Genomic DNA, 20,784 nt, shown 5'->3' with positions numbered 1-20,784 from the left:
AACTTGTGAGAAGATTTAATGTGTAAATGTTTTCATCGTACTGTGTTAAAGAATTTCTTCTAAAAATTTGCAGCTTTATTAAATTAAGTGGAATTAAGTGGAAAGTAGGCTGGTACAGCTGTGCACTGCAATTACATTTGAGAACTCGTGCCGCCTGTGCATCACAAGACGTGTGGAACCACGGGGCTGATGAGATGCTGCTGGGAGCTGGTCTCTCTCATCACAGTATTGGTCGCTGAGCCTCATAATGCAATTTAAAGAGAAGAACAGTTGCTGATTTTGTGAAATACAGCATTCTGGTAGTCCGCAAATTGAATTTTCTATCTCAGTCTCTCATCTTACATGAGGGTTATGTAGCAAAAGTCATTGAAATGGAAAGGGAATGCTAAGTGAATTTAACAGAATAATTCAGGGTTACATGTGGAACTAAATGCACAGCCACATTGTTGCCAAATACTTGCAACCATATTGCCAAGTCTTTGCCTTGCTAAGGGCAGCTGTACAGCGAAATGCTTGTAATGCTTGTCTTATAAAGGCTCACAGATGGGTGGTGTTAAATGCAATTGTTCTTTTGTGCTGTGTAATCTCCTGTTACTTTCTAACATTCCTTTCAGCCTATCTTTATTTAAGGCACTCAGTTATATTTAAACTACAAATCCTCATTTTGGAAGCTTTCCAGCATGAAACAGAGCTGTTAATGCCAGGTGCTTCTCTCTCTCTCTCTCTCTCTCTCTCTCTCTCTCTCTCTCTCTCCTTTTTGGTCTACTAGGGACCATGGGGGTCATCTTAACTCTCAGCTATGGTCCTCTACTTTTCCTTGGCCCAGTATCCATTCATCTTCTGGCTGTGAGCCTGTTTCCTCTCATCTGTCCACTTAGGTCTGGCGTTGCCTGTATACTTCTTGCTTGTGGGAAACAGTGGGAAGACTCCCTGCAGGATGACCTGTCAGTATTTAGTTCCGTTCTTGTCTGTCTAATACGATCCGCAGTTCCTCTAAGTCTGATTTAACAGAGGTGATCCACTTGGCTTTGGACACTTTCCCCCTACTTGTCACTGTGAGGATCCTGTTGGTGAGCCTGAAGTGATTCAAGCGGGTCGCACCCGTAGAAGGTCAGTCGCCTTTTCCTCATACGTGTGACTATGTCTTCCTGATGTTCGTAGAGCTCATTATTGTGCCTGATTCTGTAGGTACTGTCTTCCTCTCTTATGCGTCCTAGTATTCTCCTCAGGATCTTCCTCTCTTTTTTAAGTTCTAGTGTCCTGAGTGGGCCCAGGCACTCAGAGGCATAGAGTGCAGAGGGTTTTACTTCCAAGTTGTAGTGCTTCAACTTTATGTTCTTGGATAGGTACTTGGAGGTATAGATGTTCTTACAGAAATGATAGGCCCTCTCGAACTTGGTGCACCTGGCGTCTATGGTCAAGGTTTTGCTCTCGCATGCTGAGATCCATTCTCCCAAGAACTTGACTGTAGGAACTTTACAGATAGTATTGTTTTTTAGTGGGATTGTAGAAGCAGCCTGCTTGATATTGGTGGTGAACTCAGTCTTCAGTGTGTTGGCCCTCAAGCCAGTTTTTGTCACAATACTGTAGAGGCTCTGTAGTTGGTGAGTAGCCTCCTTAAAGCTGTTGGCCAATAGGGTGAGATAATCAGCAAAGGCTAGTCAGAGTAGATTGAGGTTATCTTTCTTGTACCCAACTTCAGTCCTGCTTCTGGGGACAATGTGGAAGTCCATTCTGACGATTTTCTCCAGAACACAATTGAAGAGGATGCAAGAGGGGCCATCCCCCTTCCTGACTCCTGTCTGGATGGGAAAGCTCTCGGAGAGCTCTCCCCTGAACTTGACTTTGAAGGTGGTATTCTTCAGGGTAGCTTGGACCAGTCTGGTAGTCTTCCCATCTAGGCCTAGTTCCCACAGGGTAGAGAAGATGGTCTGGCAATCTATTTAGTCATATGCCTTTTGGGAGTCTACCATAATGTCAACCCAACCCAGCCCCCCCCCTCCCCCCCCCCCCCCTCCCGCCCAGCTCCTATATAAGAGGTTGGTCTTGGGGTTTTGAATCTGTTCTGTGCAGGACCTACTTGCATGGAAACCAGCCTGGTATTCACCGTGTTGGGAGTATAGCTGTTTGGTGACTATTTTGCAGGGCGTTAGAGAAGATCTTGTAGGTTATAAGCAACAAGGAGGTGCCTCTGTAGTTGTTATGGTCGGTCTTACATCCTTTCTTGTGTAGTGGATGGATCACAGCTGAGGTCCTTCCCTCTAGCAAGACCTCTGTTCTCCAAATGCCCTGAATGCTCTGGGTGATACTCTGGAGGGACTGGTCATCTAGTGCTTCCACATTTCTACAACTATTCCATCTTCACCTGGGGCCTTCCTGTTCTTGAGGCCTTTGATGATCTTTATTTTTTCCCTGTTGGTTGGTATAAAGTCCTGGTTCCTGACAGCATGCTCAGCAAAAGCAAGTCTCTTTCATTTGTTCTGCATTGAGGAGTTTCTGGAAGTATTCTGCAAAGGTTTTTGTGCAGTCCCTGTTATTCATTTGGAGTTTCCCATCTGGCCCTCTGAGATGTAGGGTTGGGGCTATGTATGAAGTAGTCTGTTTCTTGAGTCGCTAGTAGAGACCTCTTAAATTGTTTTTCTTGAAGTCTTCTTCTGCCTGTAGTATTTGAGACCTGTTGTAGTTCCTCTTGGTTTTGCGGATGATGCTCGCTTTTGTTTTTCTTTGTGCCATGAAATCCTGATGGTTCGGCTCATCTTTGCACTGATTCCACTTGTTAATGCCAGCATTATATAATTTCAGCACAGGGATAGCAAAGCTCGTGATATCAGTTCCCGCTCATGCAATATACAGCACCTGAAATATTGAGGTATATGATTTTCAGTCACAATACAATTTCCCCAGAATAAAAATGAATAAAACATTACTTGGGTAGTGTGGAATGAAAACTTATTTCAGGGGAATTAAACTAATTGGAAATCAACCTTCACCCACGGGTGATGAAACAGTAAGATATCAAACACTTTGTGTCTTGAAATCAACTGTGTCAATGTGCAGTCTTGTGCCACAACAAGTAGAATTTCATAACTCCCGCAGAATGCAGAAGTATGTTGGCGGACAGAAGCAAGAAGAAATGGAGTTAGCTAATTAATTGATGCCACACAGTAATTAAGTCATTTGAGGATTCAGGAGAGAAGAAGCTGAAAGTTATTGTTCATCAACACAGAAACTAAACTATGCATGTGTGAAATTCTGCTCCTTCGAGCTTTTTTCACCTTGAGGTCTATGTATATAATGCATATTAACTAGCCTATTCATTACTTTTGTAATGTTCCTTTCTTGTTTGGTCCATAAATGATGTAAAGAATCCAATTCTGTGTCACTGATGGTTCCTGTGAATCTTTCCAGTGACCTTTTCTGTGTGCCGTTGCTTGGTATTCTTAAAGCAGACCACTATGCCTGCTTACAGGGTAGGGTATTGGATCGAAGTTGCCAATCCCGAAAGTGAGTGAATGATCGCAAGGTGTCAAACATCATCAGCAATATTTCCAAGTCTCAGTTGCACTAGCATTGTGAAGAACTTCGTTGGCAACCCACAGGGTTCTCACTGCTATCCACAGCCTGCTTCTGCCAACCCTCATTGGCGCTGCGCTACCAGATGCTGAACTAAGGGCAGCCTCAAACTGGTAATAGATTACACCATTGAAAAACGCAAATGAGTTGCACACTTGTTCTCTTCAGCTTAGGGTGAAAACTAATTTTAACAAAACTAAAAATATGTGCAAAAAGATCTTGTTCAAAGTGTCAACGAACAGTAAGATAATGTGCAATATTGACCTCGGCAGACTGTATCTACATCCAGTCTTGTGTCACATTCAACTATAATATCAAGAATACCACCAAAATGTAGGGACATTATGGACAGTAGAATAATAACCAGTGCCACAGAGTAATAAATCAGATTGTGGATTCACAGAGAAAAATTGAATTTATGGTTATTGAACCAGAAACACACCAGAAGAAATAGGCAAATGTCCAGATTATTGTCACTGATAGTTGCTTTGAGTTTGTTCAGACACTTTCCACTGGTTTTCTGTTGATGTAAGTTGATACTCATGGAGCAGACAACTATGACTACAACTGCGACTTTAAGATTCACGATGTATGTGTGATAGTTAGCAGCTGAATTGAAGTATTGGTCAAAGGAAGTGATAAGATACAGCTTTCGCAGCAAAATTGGAAGTGATTTCGAAAACAGCTATTGTTTTAGAAAGTGAGCACGTAACAACTGTGTGGACAAGGCGTTGCTGCAATAAACACTCTTTCATTGCCATAAACATAGCTGAGTAGATAGAGTGCAATGTGAAATGCGAGAATAGGGCTAACTTTTACATGAAGCAATCTTTTTGGAATATAAAAAGTTTAATTTACTAAGACAATGTGATATCTTTAGTGTGAATTATTCAGAATATTTCACGAAGTTGACAAGAAGTAGTGAGGCAAATTCAGCGGACAATTAGTTCCACACCCACAAGTTACTGTCATGACAATAGACTTGCAAAATAATGGATATGTCCTTGTAAAGTCTTGACTACACTAGTTGCAAGAAGAATGAATTTTCATCGCTATGACCAGATCTGGACATCCAATCCAACACAAGATAGTGTGTTACATTGGATGTCTGGGTCAGATAGTGTTGAATTCCAGGTACGAAAATACATTCTTCTTTTCACTAGCGTATTCAAGACTCTCATGGGTAAAGTAAAATGTAAAGGAAAAAACTTATTATTTATTTAAAAGTTTGTTGTCATAATGCTTAGAGTTTATTTAGAGCTTAGTTCTTTAGTTAAAGTGCATTAATGTCATGAGTAATACATTGATTTTGTTGAAGCTAATAAAAATATCCAAACTTGCTAGAATTCGCAGTACTGGGTTCCAATGATCTCATTGTTAAGTAGCAACTGTGCCGAAATTTCTTTGGTCACCTGTAGTCTAGAAATACACTTTACTTGCTCTTGCGGAACTAACGGAATCTGTAGTGGTGCAAGTGCAATTCTGCAATGAGATTTCATACATAAAAAAATGGGACAATAATGAAATGTGTGCAGATTTGGCTGTTGAAGCATCCAGCTAACATCATTACGAAAATTCTACGGGCGTAGTTCATAGCCATAATAGTAAACCAGTCACTGTTAAAAAAAAAAATATATTTTGTACCTTTTTTACTACAAAAATATATTCTTAAGTATTTTACATCAGTTTGGAGCCAAATATTAACAATTTGCAATGTTGGAACTGAATTAACTTCTGACAAACTTTATTGTCTACTGCAAACAGTTCCCTTACAACACAAATTGGGATTAATACCAATACATGTACTCTCTCATCAAATCTCTGCTTCGGTAAGGAAATTTTCTCCACGGAGTAGCACTGACGTTCTAAGTGTGTCGATTCTAAAAGCATCGGCTCTTTCATGGGCAAGTTCTGTTTCTTGGTTTGCAACTAGAAAAAACTGTTTGACAATAAAAAAAGCTGTTTGACAATAAAAAAAAAGGTCATGGACTGCATACATGCTGCTGAAATCACAAGTTATGTTTTCAAATAAACATATGACATCGACACAATGGGTGATATAGTATATGTCATAGGCATTGTTTTGGCAACTCTGTTGTCATAATGGTGATTTGCGAGTGTGGGACTGATTGATCCTGCTTGTCAGCTTGACTAAATATTCCCACTGAAGATACCACACTGTGTTACTAAAGTAAACTTTTTTGATTCCAGAAAGGTCGTTTCGTGCACTAGCTATCCCTATGCTTACCTTTCACATAACAATCTATCTACTCAGCTATGTATATGGAAATGAGTGTGTGTTTACTGGAGAAATGCCTTGTCCACACAGTTGTTAAGTGCAAACTTTCTAAAGCAACAGGTGCTTTCAAAATCGGTTCCAATTTTACCGGAAGTCTGTATCTTATCTGCTTTTAGTATTACTTTAATTTAGTTACTGTTGTTGTTGTTGTTGTGGTCTTCAGTCTTGAGACTGGTTTGATGCAGCTCTCCATGCTACTCTATCCTGTGCAAGCTTCTTCATCTCCCAGTACCTACTGCAACCTACATCCTTCTGAATCTGCTTAGTGTATTGATCTCTTGGTCTCCCTCTACGATTTTTACCCTCCACGCTGCCCTCCAATGCTAAATTTGTGATTCCTTGATGCCTCAAAACATGTCCTACCAACCGATCCCTTCTTGTAGTCAAGTTGTGCCACAAACTTCTCTTCTCCCCAATCCTATACAATACCTCCTCATTAGTTACGTGATCTACCCACCTTATCTTCAGCATTCTTCTGTAGCACCACATTTCGAAAGCTTCTATTCTCTTCTTGTCCAAACTGGTTATCGTCCATGTTTCACTTCCATACATGGCTACACTCCATACAAATACTTTCAGAAACGACTTCCTGACACTTAAATCTATACTCGATGTTAACAAATTTCTCTTCTTCAGAAACGATTTCCTTGCCATTGCCAGTCTACATTTTATATCCTCTCTACTTCGACCATCATCAGTTATTTTGCTCCCTAAATAGTAAAACTCCTTTACTACTTTAAGTGTCTCATTTCCTAATCTAATCCCCTCAGCATCACCCAATTTAATTTGACTACATTCCATTATCCTCGTTTTGCTTTTGTTGATGTTCATCTTATATCCTCCTTTCAAGACACTGTCCATTCCGTTCAACTGCTCTTCCAAGTCCTTTGCTGTCTTTGACAGAATTACAATGTCATCGGCGAACCTCAAAGTTTTTACTACTTCTCCATGAATTTTAATACCTACTCCGAATTTTTCTTTTGTTTCCTTTACTGCTTGCTCAATATACAGATTGAATAACATCGGGGAGAGGCTACAACCCTGTCTCACTCCTTTCCCAACCACTGCTTCCCTTTCATGCCCCTCGACTCTTATAACTGTCATCTGGTTTCTGTACAAATTGTAAATAGCCTTTTGCTCCCTGTATTTTACCCCTGCCACCTTCAGAATTTGAAAGAGAGTATTCCAGTTAACGTTGTCAAAAGCTTTCTCTAAGTCTACAAATGCTAGAAACGTAGGTTTGCCTTTTCTTAATCTTTCCTCTAAGATAAGTCGTAAGGTTAGTATTGCCTCACGTGTTCCAACATTTCTACGGAATCCAAACTGATCTTCCCCGAGGTCCGCTTCTACCTGTTTTTCCATTCGTCTGTAAAGAATTCGCATTAGTATTTTGCAGCTGTGACTTATTAAACTGATAGTTCGGTAATTTTCACATCTGTCAACACCTGCTTTCTTTGGGATTGGAATTATTATATTCTTCTTGAAGTCTGTGGGTATTTCGCCTGTCTCATACATCTTGCTCACCAGATGGTAGAGTTTTGTCATGACTGGCTCTCCCAAGGCCATCAGTAGTTCTAATGGAATGTTGTCTACTCCCGGGGCCTTGTTTCGACTCAGGTCTTTCAGTGCTCTGTCAAACTCTTCACGCAGTATCTTATCTCCCATTTCATCTTCATCTACATCCTCTTCCATTTCCATAATATTGTCCTCAAGTACATCGCCCTTGTATAAACCCTCTATATACTCCTTCCAGCTTTCTGCTTTCCCTTCTTTGCTTAGAAATGGGTTGCCATCTGAGCTCTTGATATTCATACAAGTGGTTCTCTTCTCTCCAAAGGTCTCTTTAATTTTCCTGTAGGCAGTATCTATCTTACCCCTAGTGAGACAAGCCTCTACATCCTTACATTTGTCCTCTAGCCATCCCTGCTTAGCCATTTTGCACTTCCTGTCGATCTCATTTTTGAGACGTTTGGATTCCTTTTTGCCTGCTTCATTTACTGCATTTTTATACTTTCTCCTTTCATCAATTAAATTCAATATTTCTTCTGTTACCCAAGGATTTCTACTAGCCCTCGTCTTTTTACCTACTTGATCCTCTGCTGCCTTCACTACTTCATCCCTCAGAGCTACCCATTCTTCTTCTACTGTATTTCTTTCCCCCATTCCTGTCAATTGTTCCCATATGCTCTCCCTGAAACTCTGTACAACCTCTGGTTCTTTCAGTTTATCCAGGTCCCATCTCCTTAAATTCCCGCCTTTTTGCAGTTTCTTCAGTTTCAATCTGCAGTTCATAACCAATACATTGTGGTAAGAATCCACATCTGCCCCTGGAAATGTCTTACAATTTGAAACCTGGTTCCTAAATCTCTGTCTTACCATTATGTAATCTATCTGATATCTTTTAGTATCTCCAGGATTCTTCCAGGTATACAACCTTCTTTCATGATTCTTGAACCAAGTGTTAGCTATGATTAAGTTATGCTCTGTGCAAAATTCTACAAGGCGGCTTCCTCTTTCATTTCTTCCCCCCAATCCGTATTCACCTACTATGTTTCCTTCTCTCCCTTTTCCTACTGACGAATTCCAGTCACCCATGACTATTAAATTTTCGTCTCCCTTCACTACCTGAATAATTTCTTTTATCTCGTCATAGATTTCATCAATTTCTTCATCATCTGCAGAGCTAGTTGACATATAAACTTGTACTACTGTAGTAGGCATGGGCTTTGTGTCTCTCTTGGCCACAATAATGCGTTCACTATGCTGTTTGTATTAGCTAACCCGCACTCCTATTTCTTTATTCATTATTAAACCTACTCCTGCATTACCCCTATTTGATTTTGTATTTATAACCCTGTAATCACCTGACCAAAAGTCTTGTTCCTCCTGCCACCGAACTTCACTAATTCCCACTTTATCTAACTTTAACCTATCCATTTCCCTTTTTAAAGTTTCTAACCTACATGCCCAATTAAGGGATCTGACATTCCACGCTCCGATCCGTAGAACGCCAGTTTTCTTTCTCCTGATAACGACGTCCTCTTGAGTAGTCCCCGCCCGGAGATCCGAATGGGGGACTATTTTACCTCCGGAATATTTTACCCAAGAGGACGCCATCATCATTTATCCATACAGTAGAGCTGCATGCCCTCGGGAAAAATTATGGCTGTAGTTTCCCCTTGCTTTCAGCCGTTCGCAGTACCAGCACAGCAAGGCCGTTTTGGTTAATGTTACAAGGCCAGATCAGTCAATCATCCAGACTGTTGCCCCTGCAACTACTGAAAAGTCTGCTGCCCCTCTTCCGGAACCACATGTTTGTCTGGCCTCTCAACAGATATCCCTCCGTTGTGGTTGCACCTACGGTACGGCCATCTGTATCGCTGAGGCACGCAAGCCTCCCCACCAACGGCAGGGTCCATGGTTCATGGGGGGATTTAGTTACTAAGTCACAAGTAAGTGACAGATCTTAACCCCCCCTCCCATGTCATATGTCTCCTGGTGCCCTGGTAGAAGTAGTCATAGTTGTCTGCTTTGTGAATACCAGCTTACATCACCAATAAAACAAGAGACTCTCTGAACAGCTTCAAAGCAACTGTCCGTGACAACATTCTATATTTTGTTCATGATCTCAGTATCAAACAAGATGGGATAAATCACAGACAAAATGAACAAGCTTGTCAGTATGCATCACCTGTGGTAAATCTGAAGGTGTAAAACATGTGAAAGTGCACAACTGCACATTTGCGTATTTCCTCTGTTTAATTTTTGCTTCTGTAATCATACATTCAATTTTTCCTTATGAATACACACTATCTGATTTATTACTCTGTGTTATCAGTTATTGTTCTATTATCCATGATCTCTCTACATTTTGGTGGTACTCCTGACATTATAGTTGTGTATGACCCAAGACCAGACGTAGATGCAGCCTACTGAGGTCAGCATTGCACAATAGTTTACTATTTATTGACATTTTGAACAAGATCCTTTTGCACCCATTTTTAATTTTGTTAAAATAAATTTTCATCCCAAGCTGAATAGGATAAGTCTGCAACTCATCTACATTTTTCAGTGGTGTACTCTACAGTCGATTTGAAGCTGCCCCACTAGATTGTCATCTGGTTGCGAAGCTCCATTGAGGGCTCATTGGAGCAGGCAGTGGTTAGCAGTGATGACATTGTGAGCTGCTCATGAAGTTCTTCATAATGCTAGTGGAGTTAAGACTTTGCAATATTAATGACTATATTTGGCACCTCGTGATTCTTCACTCGCTCTGAAGAATCGGTGATGGTCGATCCTGCCACATTGTTGTAATATTCTCTTTTCACACTGGTGAAGTAATCTGAACAGTCCATCACACGTATATGACATCGGGATCGTAAATTTAATTTTTCAACCCTGGCGAGGTCATTGTGCACTTAAATTTCAACGGTTTTTATTTCATGTTGTGAACTGTACTACATTATCTACCACCAGAGCAATGACAGAGAGCTAAATGAAACTTACATTTACTCAATGCTTGTCACGTGATCTGAGGAAAGGCTAGTTGTTTGTTCAGATCTTGTTGGATTACCGACGTGTATCACTAAAGTATTTGCCTTTTTTCTCTGCAAATAGCCAGAATTTTAATTCTCGACCTTCTTCTGTTATTCAATAAGCTACTTTTGATGTTGTTCGTTCACTCACAAGAGGTTTTTTATCCGTATTTGATACAGATGCACATGACCAGTGAATCAGAAAAAATGAAATGTTGAATGTTTCCCCCTGTAGAATACGCACATTTACCATGGTATCTGATTTCCAAGGCAACAGGAAAAGCCCACTAACAAGTCGGCGGTGGGAGGCTGGTGATGTGGGCAGAACTCTGCAACAATTTCTGTTGATTTACCACTGTGAAGAAAGATAAATTTGTGTCACAGTGTATTACTCAACAATCGGATACACAGTGAGCGGTTTCGACCACAAGATGTTACATTTAGATGATGTGTTGTTCCTGCTAGTCTTTGGATGTAGATGTAGCATAACACCTTGAACAAAAGAAATGGCTTCCTCTAATAATTTCCGGGTATGCAGCCGGATCCCGTCGACATTCTGCCACGATATTTCGGCCAAGAGACGTCCGGCCATCATCAGGTGAGTACACAACTACTGAAGAGCCCAGGTGCAGTCGCGGTATTTATGCCGAATCTCGCGCATGTGAAATGTACTGGCATCCTACAGCGCATGTGTCAGGTGTTGACATGCGCATCATACCCGGAAATTATTAGAAGAAGAAATACGCCGGGAAAATTTCAGAAGTCACAACAAATGGCTTCCTGTTGGAACTGCAGTAGCCTACAGTGTTGCCAGATTGTGCAGATTGCTGAACAAATCTATCAGAGAGGTCATGTTAGTTATCTTGTGTTGTGATTGACACAACTTAGACTCTGTGGCAGCCTGCTGCTGGCTGGTTTGTATGTCAAAATGTGTTCCATAAAACATAATTTATGGAAAGAAACCTTAAATAAACTTGACAACATAATTGCTGCTGTGTGGGTGTGGTTGCAAATGCTGGACACGAGCATCTGATCAATTACAATGAATCAAACTTATCAATGACAAAGTTACTCCACGTCGTAGCAGGATATTCATTACCGAGCCATATATGAAACACTGATATAAGACAAGAACTAACTGTTGAACCCATTACAACTGTAACTGAACAATATAACTGAACTGAAAAGACCATGTCAAATGCATTTCTAATAATAGGATGAATAAAGTTATAATACTATATAACACAATAGAAAAGAAAAATTTTGGGCTTCCCTTAACAAGATGCCACAAGAAATTCTGAGTTGAAACAGCCCAAAATGCTGAGTCTGTAGAAATCGCCGATGCCAAGGATGGTGATCTTGAGTAAACATTGTAAAACACATTACAACTCACTTTTTTTTTCCAGACGTTTAGTGAACTACCTTGCCTTCCTGTAGGTTGGGAATGGAAAGGACAACTTAATCATTGTAATCAAACGTATGTAAATGTGCGTAATACATCTTTGGCCCAAATTTGTCCTTTTTCTGCCCATCAGTATCAAAGTTGTGTACTCGTAGAAGTTATTAATATATGACTAATAATAATGGCAGTGACAAATATCTGTTAGTTTTTATTCATCCAGCACTGATTTTCATTTGTGCAATTTGCACAAGGGATTTGTGGTTGAAATACCTTCCAGTAGTTTGTGTAAAGCTGCTAGCCACTTATGTCAGGTAGTGATGTCCTCTCTGCCCTTATTGGCATGAGTTGCTCTTTCTTTTTAAATGTTCCCACATGAAAGTTGCCTGTCAATAACATCATTACTCGGTCAAGGCATGAAGCCTCAAAAAGTGTGTGAGAAGTTATTAATTTTGCGAAGTGTCATACAACCATTAATTATTCTAGTCAATGTTTACTAACTTGAGTTAGTCATATATCGAGAGAAATATGTATGTTACCCTAGTACTCCTCCCTCCTCGATAACAGTTCAAAGTAATTCCTCAGCCCATTGCTACTCCCCTTATTACAAGGGGAATAGCAATGAGCTGAGGTGTGAATTGAAACATGTGTGTTTACAATTTTTATTCCGCTACACACTTTACTTTTGTGGAACATGGGGCAGAAGAGAAGTGATTTTAAGCATTAATTATTGCAGTAAATTGGTAATTATTTGACGGAGAACTGTAAATGCAATTGAAAAATGGTATGATCTTTGTTATATAAGATGTCTCGCTACACAGACTTCAGTTACAAGATATTTTAAAAACATGCTTGTCTGTCTGGTTTCAGGAATGAGACGCGTTAAGCAGCTGGCAAATAACACGAGATATTTTCGTCGTAGATTAAAACAAATGGGAGTTATTATCTATGGTAATGAAGATTCACCCGTTGTCCCATTACTGGTGTACATGTTCTCAAAAATTGGGTAAGCAAAGCTAAACAACACTGTCCCTATAACTTAAAACTATTGTAAATTTGTGTTGTTCATGATATAATAATTGAGCAGTCCTTCTCATTTTATAAAGAAGTGTTTTGTTAGAAGCTTCTTGTCTTAGGAGTGAGGAGACAATGGCAAAAAAAGAGAATATGAAGGAAAAGAGCATATGAAAAATACTTTAAAGGTAGCTTGATAGCGGAAAGTTGTGAGCATTCAGTTTGATTTAAAATATTCTGCTGTCAACAAATCAGTGTGATACCTGCATTGAGCTTTGCTTGGTGAAATACCAGAAATGTCAGTAAATAGAGGAGAAGTCTAAGAACAATTGACCTCTAAAAGAAGATGAAACTGAAAAAGGAGGCTGAGATCTGAGGTCTACTACAGAATGTCATCGACATATTGACTGCCTTGGTGAACATGAGAAAGTTATTGTTAAAGGCAACACTAAATGATACATTCAGTACTATTGATTATTTCATTTGTAAACCCACAGGCCTCTTCAAAATTAAAAAGAAAAATAGCATTTGCAAAAGATTTTCTTGGCATACATAGCAGAAATCTCACTTAGATGTGCTTGCTTGTCAACAGTCACTAGCTGGCATTGTTCAAGGAATGTTTGACAATAGTCCAGTCTCTCTTTTGTATCTACATTAATGAGATTCAGTATTTGTTATATTTCACTTCCTTCCATTTAAAATTATTTTCAGATGATTTTTCTTGTAAAATGCACTATGTACAAACTCATTTTATTGGACTTTATTCACATTTGGTGCCAGTGACCACATCTTGTCATAGTTGAATCAAATGTTTCAATAAAATAGTAATAAACGTTTTTTTATAAAAACCCGGAATACTACACTTTACATAAATGTTTTAATCATTTTTGAGGATAGTAGTTGAATTCAGAGGAAGAAGCAGGTATATTGAAGTCAAGGTTGAAATATTCACATGTTGTCTTAATTGGTTTCACAGTTGGAGCTCTAGAACTGTGTTTCTTGCATCATGACTTTCTTATAGAGATGTGTGTGTAAGAAGGTGTGGTGTGGGGTGAGGTGCAGTGGCAAGCAGCAATGTACCATGTGATGCTGCAGCCAGTACTGTCATTGTGCCTCATAAGTCTGTAGTGTGTGCTTTGGGGTGCCTTCAATTGATTTCATGTTAGGTTAGGTATGCCTTGAATTGATTTCATGTTAGGTTAGGTATGGTGAAGATACTTAGACACTTTAGAGCTCACTATTGGTGTCAAAACACAAACATGACAAGCAACCATGTAGGACAAGACACATTACTACTTACCATAAGGAACACATTTTAAGTTGCTGACAGACACAATTAAAAGACCCTTACATAAAGCTTTCAGCCACAGCCTTCATCAATATAAGAGACACACACCATTCATACGAAGGTATTTCGGAAAGTAATGATACACCGTACACCAGAGGAACAGAAGAGTTTTGGTGAGCAAGTTGGCAACTCTGGTGTTAACCTTGAACTGTTAGCTTTCTCCTCGCGGGCATTCGGCAGTTGAACGTTGCTTCTGGTTGAAGTAGATCGTGTTTAAAATGGCTGCGCCGATTCAGAATCCCGCCAAATGCGAAGTGCGCTCCGTCATACGTTTTCTTCATGCAAAAGGTCAGCGACCAGCAGATATTCACAAAGACATTGTTTCTGTTTATGGGAACATTATGGATCGACAAAATGTGACGAAATGGTGGTGTCATTTCTCTGAAGGTAGGACCGATGTTCATGACGAACAAAGAACAGGTCGGCCATCTGTGATCTCTGATGTCCTTCTTCGGAGAACAGAGGAAGCAATTCGTGCAAATAGACGTCTCGCATTGAAAGAATTGCTTCAGATCATACCGGATGTGTCAATGACAACTCTTTATGATGTGACTGTCAAGTTAGGGTACAGGAAATTGTGTGCACGCTGGGTTCCAAAACTGTTAACGGAAGAACACAAAAGGAAAAGGATGGGCTTTGCACTTTGCTTCCTCACACGCTATGCTGAAGCAGGTGATGAGTTCCTTGTTCACTTTGCGACAGGTAACGAGACGTGAGTTTATCACCATACACCTGAATCCAAGCAACAATCAATGCAATGGTGCCATTCGAATTCACCAAAAGCCAAGAAATGCAAAACGTCGATTTCAGCGAAGAAAATCATGGCTTCTGTTTCTTGGGACAGACAAGGCATTCTTCTGTTGGAATTTATGCCTTCTGGAATGATGATTAATGCTGCTGCATATTGCCAGACTTTGAAACGTCTTCGAAGGGCAATTCAAAACAAACACTGGGGAATGCTGATAAGTGGAGTCTGCTTGCTTCATGACAATGCTCGGCCTTACACAGCGCTCGTAACCAAAGCACTACTCAAACAATTCAAATGGGATGTATTGGACTATCCGCTATACAGTCCGGACCTTGCGCCCACCGACTTCCATGTCTTCCATTACCTGAAGTCACATCTTGGTGGAAAATCATTCCACGACGATGAAGAGGTCAAAGATGAAGTTGGAATGTGGTTCCGACAACAGGTGGCAACCTTCTCTGACTGTGGGATACAAAAGCTTGTGCACTGACTTAACAAATGTTTGGATAACGGGGGTGATTATGTCGAAAAATAACAAATAATCCAGGTAATAAGATGTAACCGACGTGTTCTAAATAAATGGTCTATTTAAGGACTGCAAGCCATTGTATCTTTACTTTTCAAAATGCCCTCATACGTACAAGTAAGCACACCCCGTGCACACTTGACTGCCAACAGTTAGCAGTCATGTGAACATGATGTGTGCTTGAGGATGGCTTGCTTGTGTGTATGAATAGTTTGTCTCTCTCTTTTACTGGTGAAGGCTGTGGCCAAAAGCGCTGTAGTACAAAGTGGTCCAAAGCTTTTGAAGTCCCTTATAAAACAAAAGTGGGTGGATAAACCCAAAAAATAAAGTACAAGAGGGGCATTGGTGACCTGTGAAGCTGTGTTAACAATGAGGTGTCCATTTTTTTAAGTCACCGTTGTACATACAACTTTCAATTTTCAAATCAAAAGGGGATCATGTGTTGTATCTCACAGACAGAAATAGTAGAAAAATAAAGTCATCTTTCATTTGAGCATAACTGTTCATTCTTGAGTTACAGCACACTGTACAGTACAAGGTAAAAAGCACAAGAGGGAGGCTACAGGATGTGCTTGATGCATTGCCCAGCATGTTGTGGTTGTATGATTCACCCATTCTTCATGAACTTTAACCATTATGTGGCTGCATGGGGTCATTCTTTCTATTTGAATTTTCTTTGTGAGCTGCTTAGAATCACGGCCTGCCCTGAAGTGATGCATAATCTTGTTTAGCCTGGAAAAACTATTTAAAAAGACAGGCTGCACAATGAGTCATTAGGGCGCAGAAAATGTTTAATCTCCTGCTGCAACGAGGGTTCATTGTAACAGATCTGAAAAAAGTTCTCTCCTAGTGTCTATGCATTTTAATGGTTGCCACCAAGTCTGAACTAGCACATAGTTCTTGACATGAAAACATACAATGATGAGCCAATACATTATGACCACCTGCGTAATAGCTCGTATGTCCACCTTTGGCACATGGAAAAGCGATGGCGTGTTGTGGCAAGGAAGCAGTAATGCCTTGGTAGGCCGCTAGAGGGAGTTGGCACTACATCTGCACACACAAGTCACCTAATTTCCATAAATTCCAGGGTGGAGGAGGTGGGGAGGGGGGGGGGGCAATGAGCTCTGATGCCATGTTCAATCACATCCTAGATATGGTGAGTTCATGGGTGGGGGGGGGGGGGGGCAGTATGTCAATTGAAACTCACCACTGTGTTCCTTGAACTACTCCATCACACTCCTGGCCTTGTGGTATGGTGCATTATCGTGTCAAAAAGTGCCTCTGGCATTGGGAAACATGACTGTCATGAATGGGTGTTCGTGGTCTACAACCAGTGTACGATAATCCGTGGCCATCATGATGCCTTGCATGAGCTCCACTGGACCTATGGATGCACACGTGAAGATTCCCCAACCATAATGGAGCCGCTACCAGCTTGTCTCTGTCCTGCAGAACAGATATGACGGAGCTGTTCCCCTGGGAGACAATGGATTTGCGCCCTCCCATCGGCACAATGAAGAAGGTATCAGGATTCATCAGACCATGCAACTCTCTGTCACTGTACCAGCATCCAGTGCCAATGGTCATTGTGCCCATTTCAGCTGTAGTTGCCAATGTTTTGTTCTCAACATTGGCACATGCATGTGTTCTCGGCTGCAAAGGCGTTAGAAGTGTTCGGTGCACTGTGCGTTCAGACCCACTTGTACTCTGCCCAGTATTAAAATCTGGTGTTAGTTATGCCACAGTTTGCCATCTGTTCTGTCTGCCCAGCATACATCAGATGTCTGTAATGACAGGTGACCGCCCAACCTCCACAATGTGTAGATGTGGTTCCACCTTGGTTTCACCACGTGTTGGAGACACCACAGCACTCTTCAAACACCCAAGAAGTCATGCAGTTTCTGAAATGCTTGTGCTGAGTCTCCAGACCATCACAATCTGCCCGTGGTCAAACTCAGATAACTGCGCGCCTTCCTCTTTCTACACACAGATGGCACGCTCATTAGTACTGCATGCAGAGAGAGAGAGAGAGAGAGAGAGAGAGAGAGAGAGAGAGAGAGAGAGTGTGTGTGTGTGTGTGTGTGTGTGTGTGTGTGTGTGTGTGTGTGTGTTTGACTAGCAGTCATTTCTCGTCAGGTGGCGCTGCTATCATCTGGATGGGTTTATTCGATAGTAGGTCAGTGGTTATAATGGCCCGGCTGATTGATGTATACTTAGAAATCGCGACCTGCTGTCTGAAAACCGTAACATTCACCAGTTAGTAAACAGTAAGAAAGTTCACACAGTGATTATCAGTTCAGTATCCTTGCTCAAATACTACAGTTCACCATTATTCAAGAAATTTCACAACTGTTGACTGCACATCATGCTGAGAGAGAGAGAGAGAGAGAGAGAGAGAGAGAGAGAGAGAGAGAGAGAGAGAGAAGGCCCATCAGAAGAAAAAATTCACAAGTTCTCTAAGAATCCCAGAACTTCTAGAAACGTCATTTAAACCTAATCTCATTATTTTGTGAACGTCTCGGTGGAAACAAATTATAACATTTCCTCAACATCACTAGAACACCTAAGCATAGGTCCTGATGCTAGTAGATCTAAACTATGACTTCCCGAGACACACACACACACACACACACACACACACACACACACACACACACACACACAAATATCTCATGCTCGCAGAATGTGCAGTCATTCCTGTTGCTGATCAGCTGAAACATAAGGTACCCATTCAGCTTTCTGCAGACAACATGGTAATTTTGCTCCTTGACCAATCCTCAACTCTAAATTTACTTCAGTCACTTTCTAGTCTTAGTCTTTTCCAAAAAGTATATAAGTTGAAAATGATCTCATCTGTACTTGTCTTAAGGACAAAAGTAAAGATCTGGCTTTTATAATCCTTAAATGGCTGCTTTATGGTAGGCATATATACAATTCACTGCTCAGTTGCACAGTAAAATTCACACTCCTTTTCGTAATTAATTATTAATGAATCTGAAGAATCGTACTTCGCTTAGATGCTGGACTAAATCAGCCTTCCACTCTGTCAAGGAGTATAACAAATGAAAATAAGAATGGCAACTGGCTGAAAATTGAGAACATTTAGGTAACTTTCACACTGTTATGAACACAGTATTGTTTAATTCATTATTTAACAACAAAGTGCTTGTTTTAAAGCAGCTTTTGATGTATTTATGAAGATATGTCTTGGAGGTTGTTTTTTAATGGGAAGTTATAAAATTTAGCTTTTAGATAATTTAGACTATCTCTAAAAATATTTAAAGTATAGAACTCAATGTTCTACAGCAAGTAGCTATTGTTCTGACAGGCTGTATAAAATTTCAAAGTTATTAGAGTACTGGTAGGGTCCAGAAAAATTTGCCTTCATGATAAATGCAAATATAGATGTGAATTCTGTCTCAAAATGCAAAAATGCAAATTGATGCAGCAAACACTATTTCAAAGAGAATTGTAACAAGATGAATTACCTTATAAAAGATAATTTGAAATAGCTTTATTTTATGCATATAAAGTTCAAAAAGGAAACTGGCTTTGGTCACTGGTATTGCAGAATATCTGGCGAAGGCCAGTTTGGAAGGAGAATGCGTGTAAGAACATCTTCGCAAAATAAAGAGCACACCTATACACGAACACAGTGACATGTCAATGTGGTTGTAAGTTACATTTGGGTTCCACATTAGACTGTGGACGATTGAATCGTCTCTAAGATAAATACCGCATATGGCAAAGTAGGACTCAAGTGTTGGACTAAATACAGAAACGCTTAAATTTGTCTGTTAGCTAAAGTTGGTATTGTGCAAAATTGTGGACAATCTGATGTGGCAGTTTTAGGTGAGCTGTGTTTTGAACTACTGTTGCACAAGATATTGATGGGAGTATGGCTTTGACCTGTTTTGTTTACAACATTGCCAACCTCAGTAAGCAGCTGCGCAGTAGCCGTTACCAAATGCTTTGTGTTGTCCATTGCTCATTTTTCTTCTTTCCTTATTTTGAAATGAGCAAAAGAAATTAGTCCTGATTCATCATGGATTGGATACAACTATCACAATACCAGAAGGGATCAGTGATCCATATGTCACTTCTGCTTTCGCGAAAACACAGAATACAAGTGTAGGCTGGCTGGCCTCTGAGATGAGTGAGAGACTTGTTAACACCCCCCTCCCCCCCCTCCCCCAACCAATCCTTACCAATCATTTATTCATATTTCTTGTTTGTTTGTGCTTGCAGCTGCCTGCTGTGTTTTCATTGTCGTCTGCGCTGTAGTGACCATGCCCATAGGTGTGCGCAGAAAATTTCCCAAGAGGGGGCAAGATTCAAAACTTGTTAATCACTATACAACTGATTTCATGAGTCTGGAAATATACCATAGCTCAAGAACTAAACTTGTCAGAAAATATACTGAATGTTTTGTGTGTCAAACATTAATAGTTTAACTTTTTAAGATTTTTTTGAAGGTAGGTTGCTTTAATATCCAAAGGGAAACATGTTTTTGAATCATCAGGATGAACATTGGTTCCACCTTTTATGATTTTACAATATGAAATTACATCCCCCACATTATTAAATCCAGCACATCAAATGAGTTAGATAATAAAGCTAGACGTATTCACAAAAGATGGTTTTGTTTGTATACCAATAATGTTACTTTGACACTGAAAATTAAAGATCTAAGCTATAAAGAGAAGACTAAAAACTTAAGAAAGTCGTGTTGGTTATTAACAAAACAGGCAGAAGAAATGACAGTGTTAGTAGTATGTAGAAAAACAGGACGTGAACTTTAAAAGTGGTTATACAACTTCGATACCACCCATAACACTTACGAATTCTTAAACATGGTTATCAAAGTACAAAGTGTTGGGTCTCTCCCACTCGTCTCATTTAGGGTGCCTAAAGGATGCTGCATTGTCTGACTGCTACACAACAATTCAAGCAAATATTAGTAGTTTTATTTCAATAAAGCAGATTGACAATACTTAACGTTGGCTGTAGAACAAGTGTCGCAAGCAACGGGTGACAGGCAATATAAATCAGAGCCCTGTGATGTATGCAATGTTCAGGCAAGCCTATCACCCAGTTTGTGGATCACTACTAACTGTTCTCATAGCACTCTCTGCTAGGCTGTGCTAATACTCCGCAAATGCTTTTCACTAATGTCCGGTCGAGGCTGGCAGGAGGCGGAGCTTGTATTCAGTTCTTGCAGAGGTTGCTCCTGTCGTGGTGCGGTCCTCATTAGCAGGCTATTGGCTGACGTCACCACACTGCCTTCTCTGGTCTTGTGTTCTTCCTCTTCGTTCCGGTGCTTGTGGTTATGCCAGAAC

At 40.3% G+C, this 20,784-nt stretch overlaps 1 protein-coding gene across 3 annotated transcripts in view; it reads left to right on the top strand.

The window, feature by feature from the left end:
* Positions 1 to 20,784, top strand: part of LOC124802406 (serine palmitoyltransferase 2) — a 420,470-nt gene that overhangs the window by 366,377 nt on the left and 33,309 nt on the right. For all 3 annotated transcript variants that reach the window (XM_047263163.1, XM_047263162.1, XM_047263161.1), the window contains exon 10: positions 12,677 to 12,812. In XM_047263163.1, coding sequence (XP_047119119.1) covers positions 12,677 to 12,812 — 136 coding nt within the window. The remainder of the gene's footprint in view (positions 1 to 12,676; positions 12,813 to 20,784) is intronic.

Source organism: Schistocerca piceifrons, chromosome 6 (assembly GCF_021461385.2).
Source record: "Schistocerca piceifrons isolate TAMUIC-IGC-003096 chromosome 6, iqSchPice1.1, whole genome shotgun sequence".
NCBI lineage: Eukaryota > Metazoa > Arthropoda > Insecta > Orthoptera > Acrididae > Schistocerca > Schistocerca piceifrons.
The sequence above is the reverse complement of the archived record's forward strand: the minus strand, read 5'-3'. Positions and strand labels throughout refer to the sequence as shown.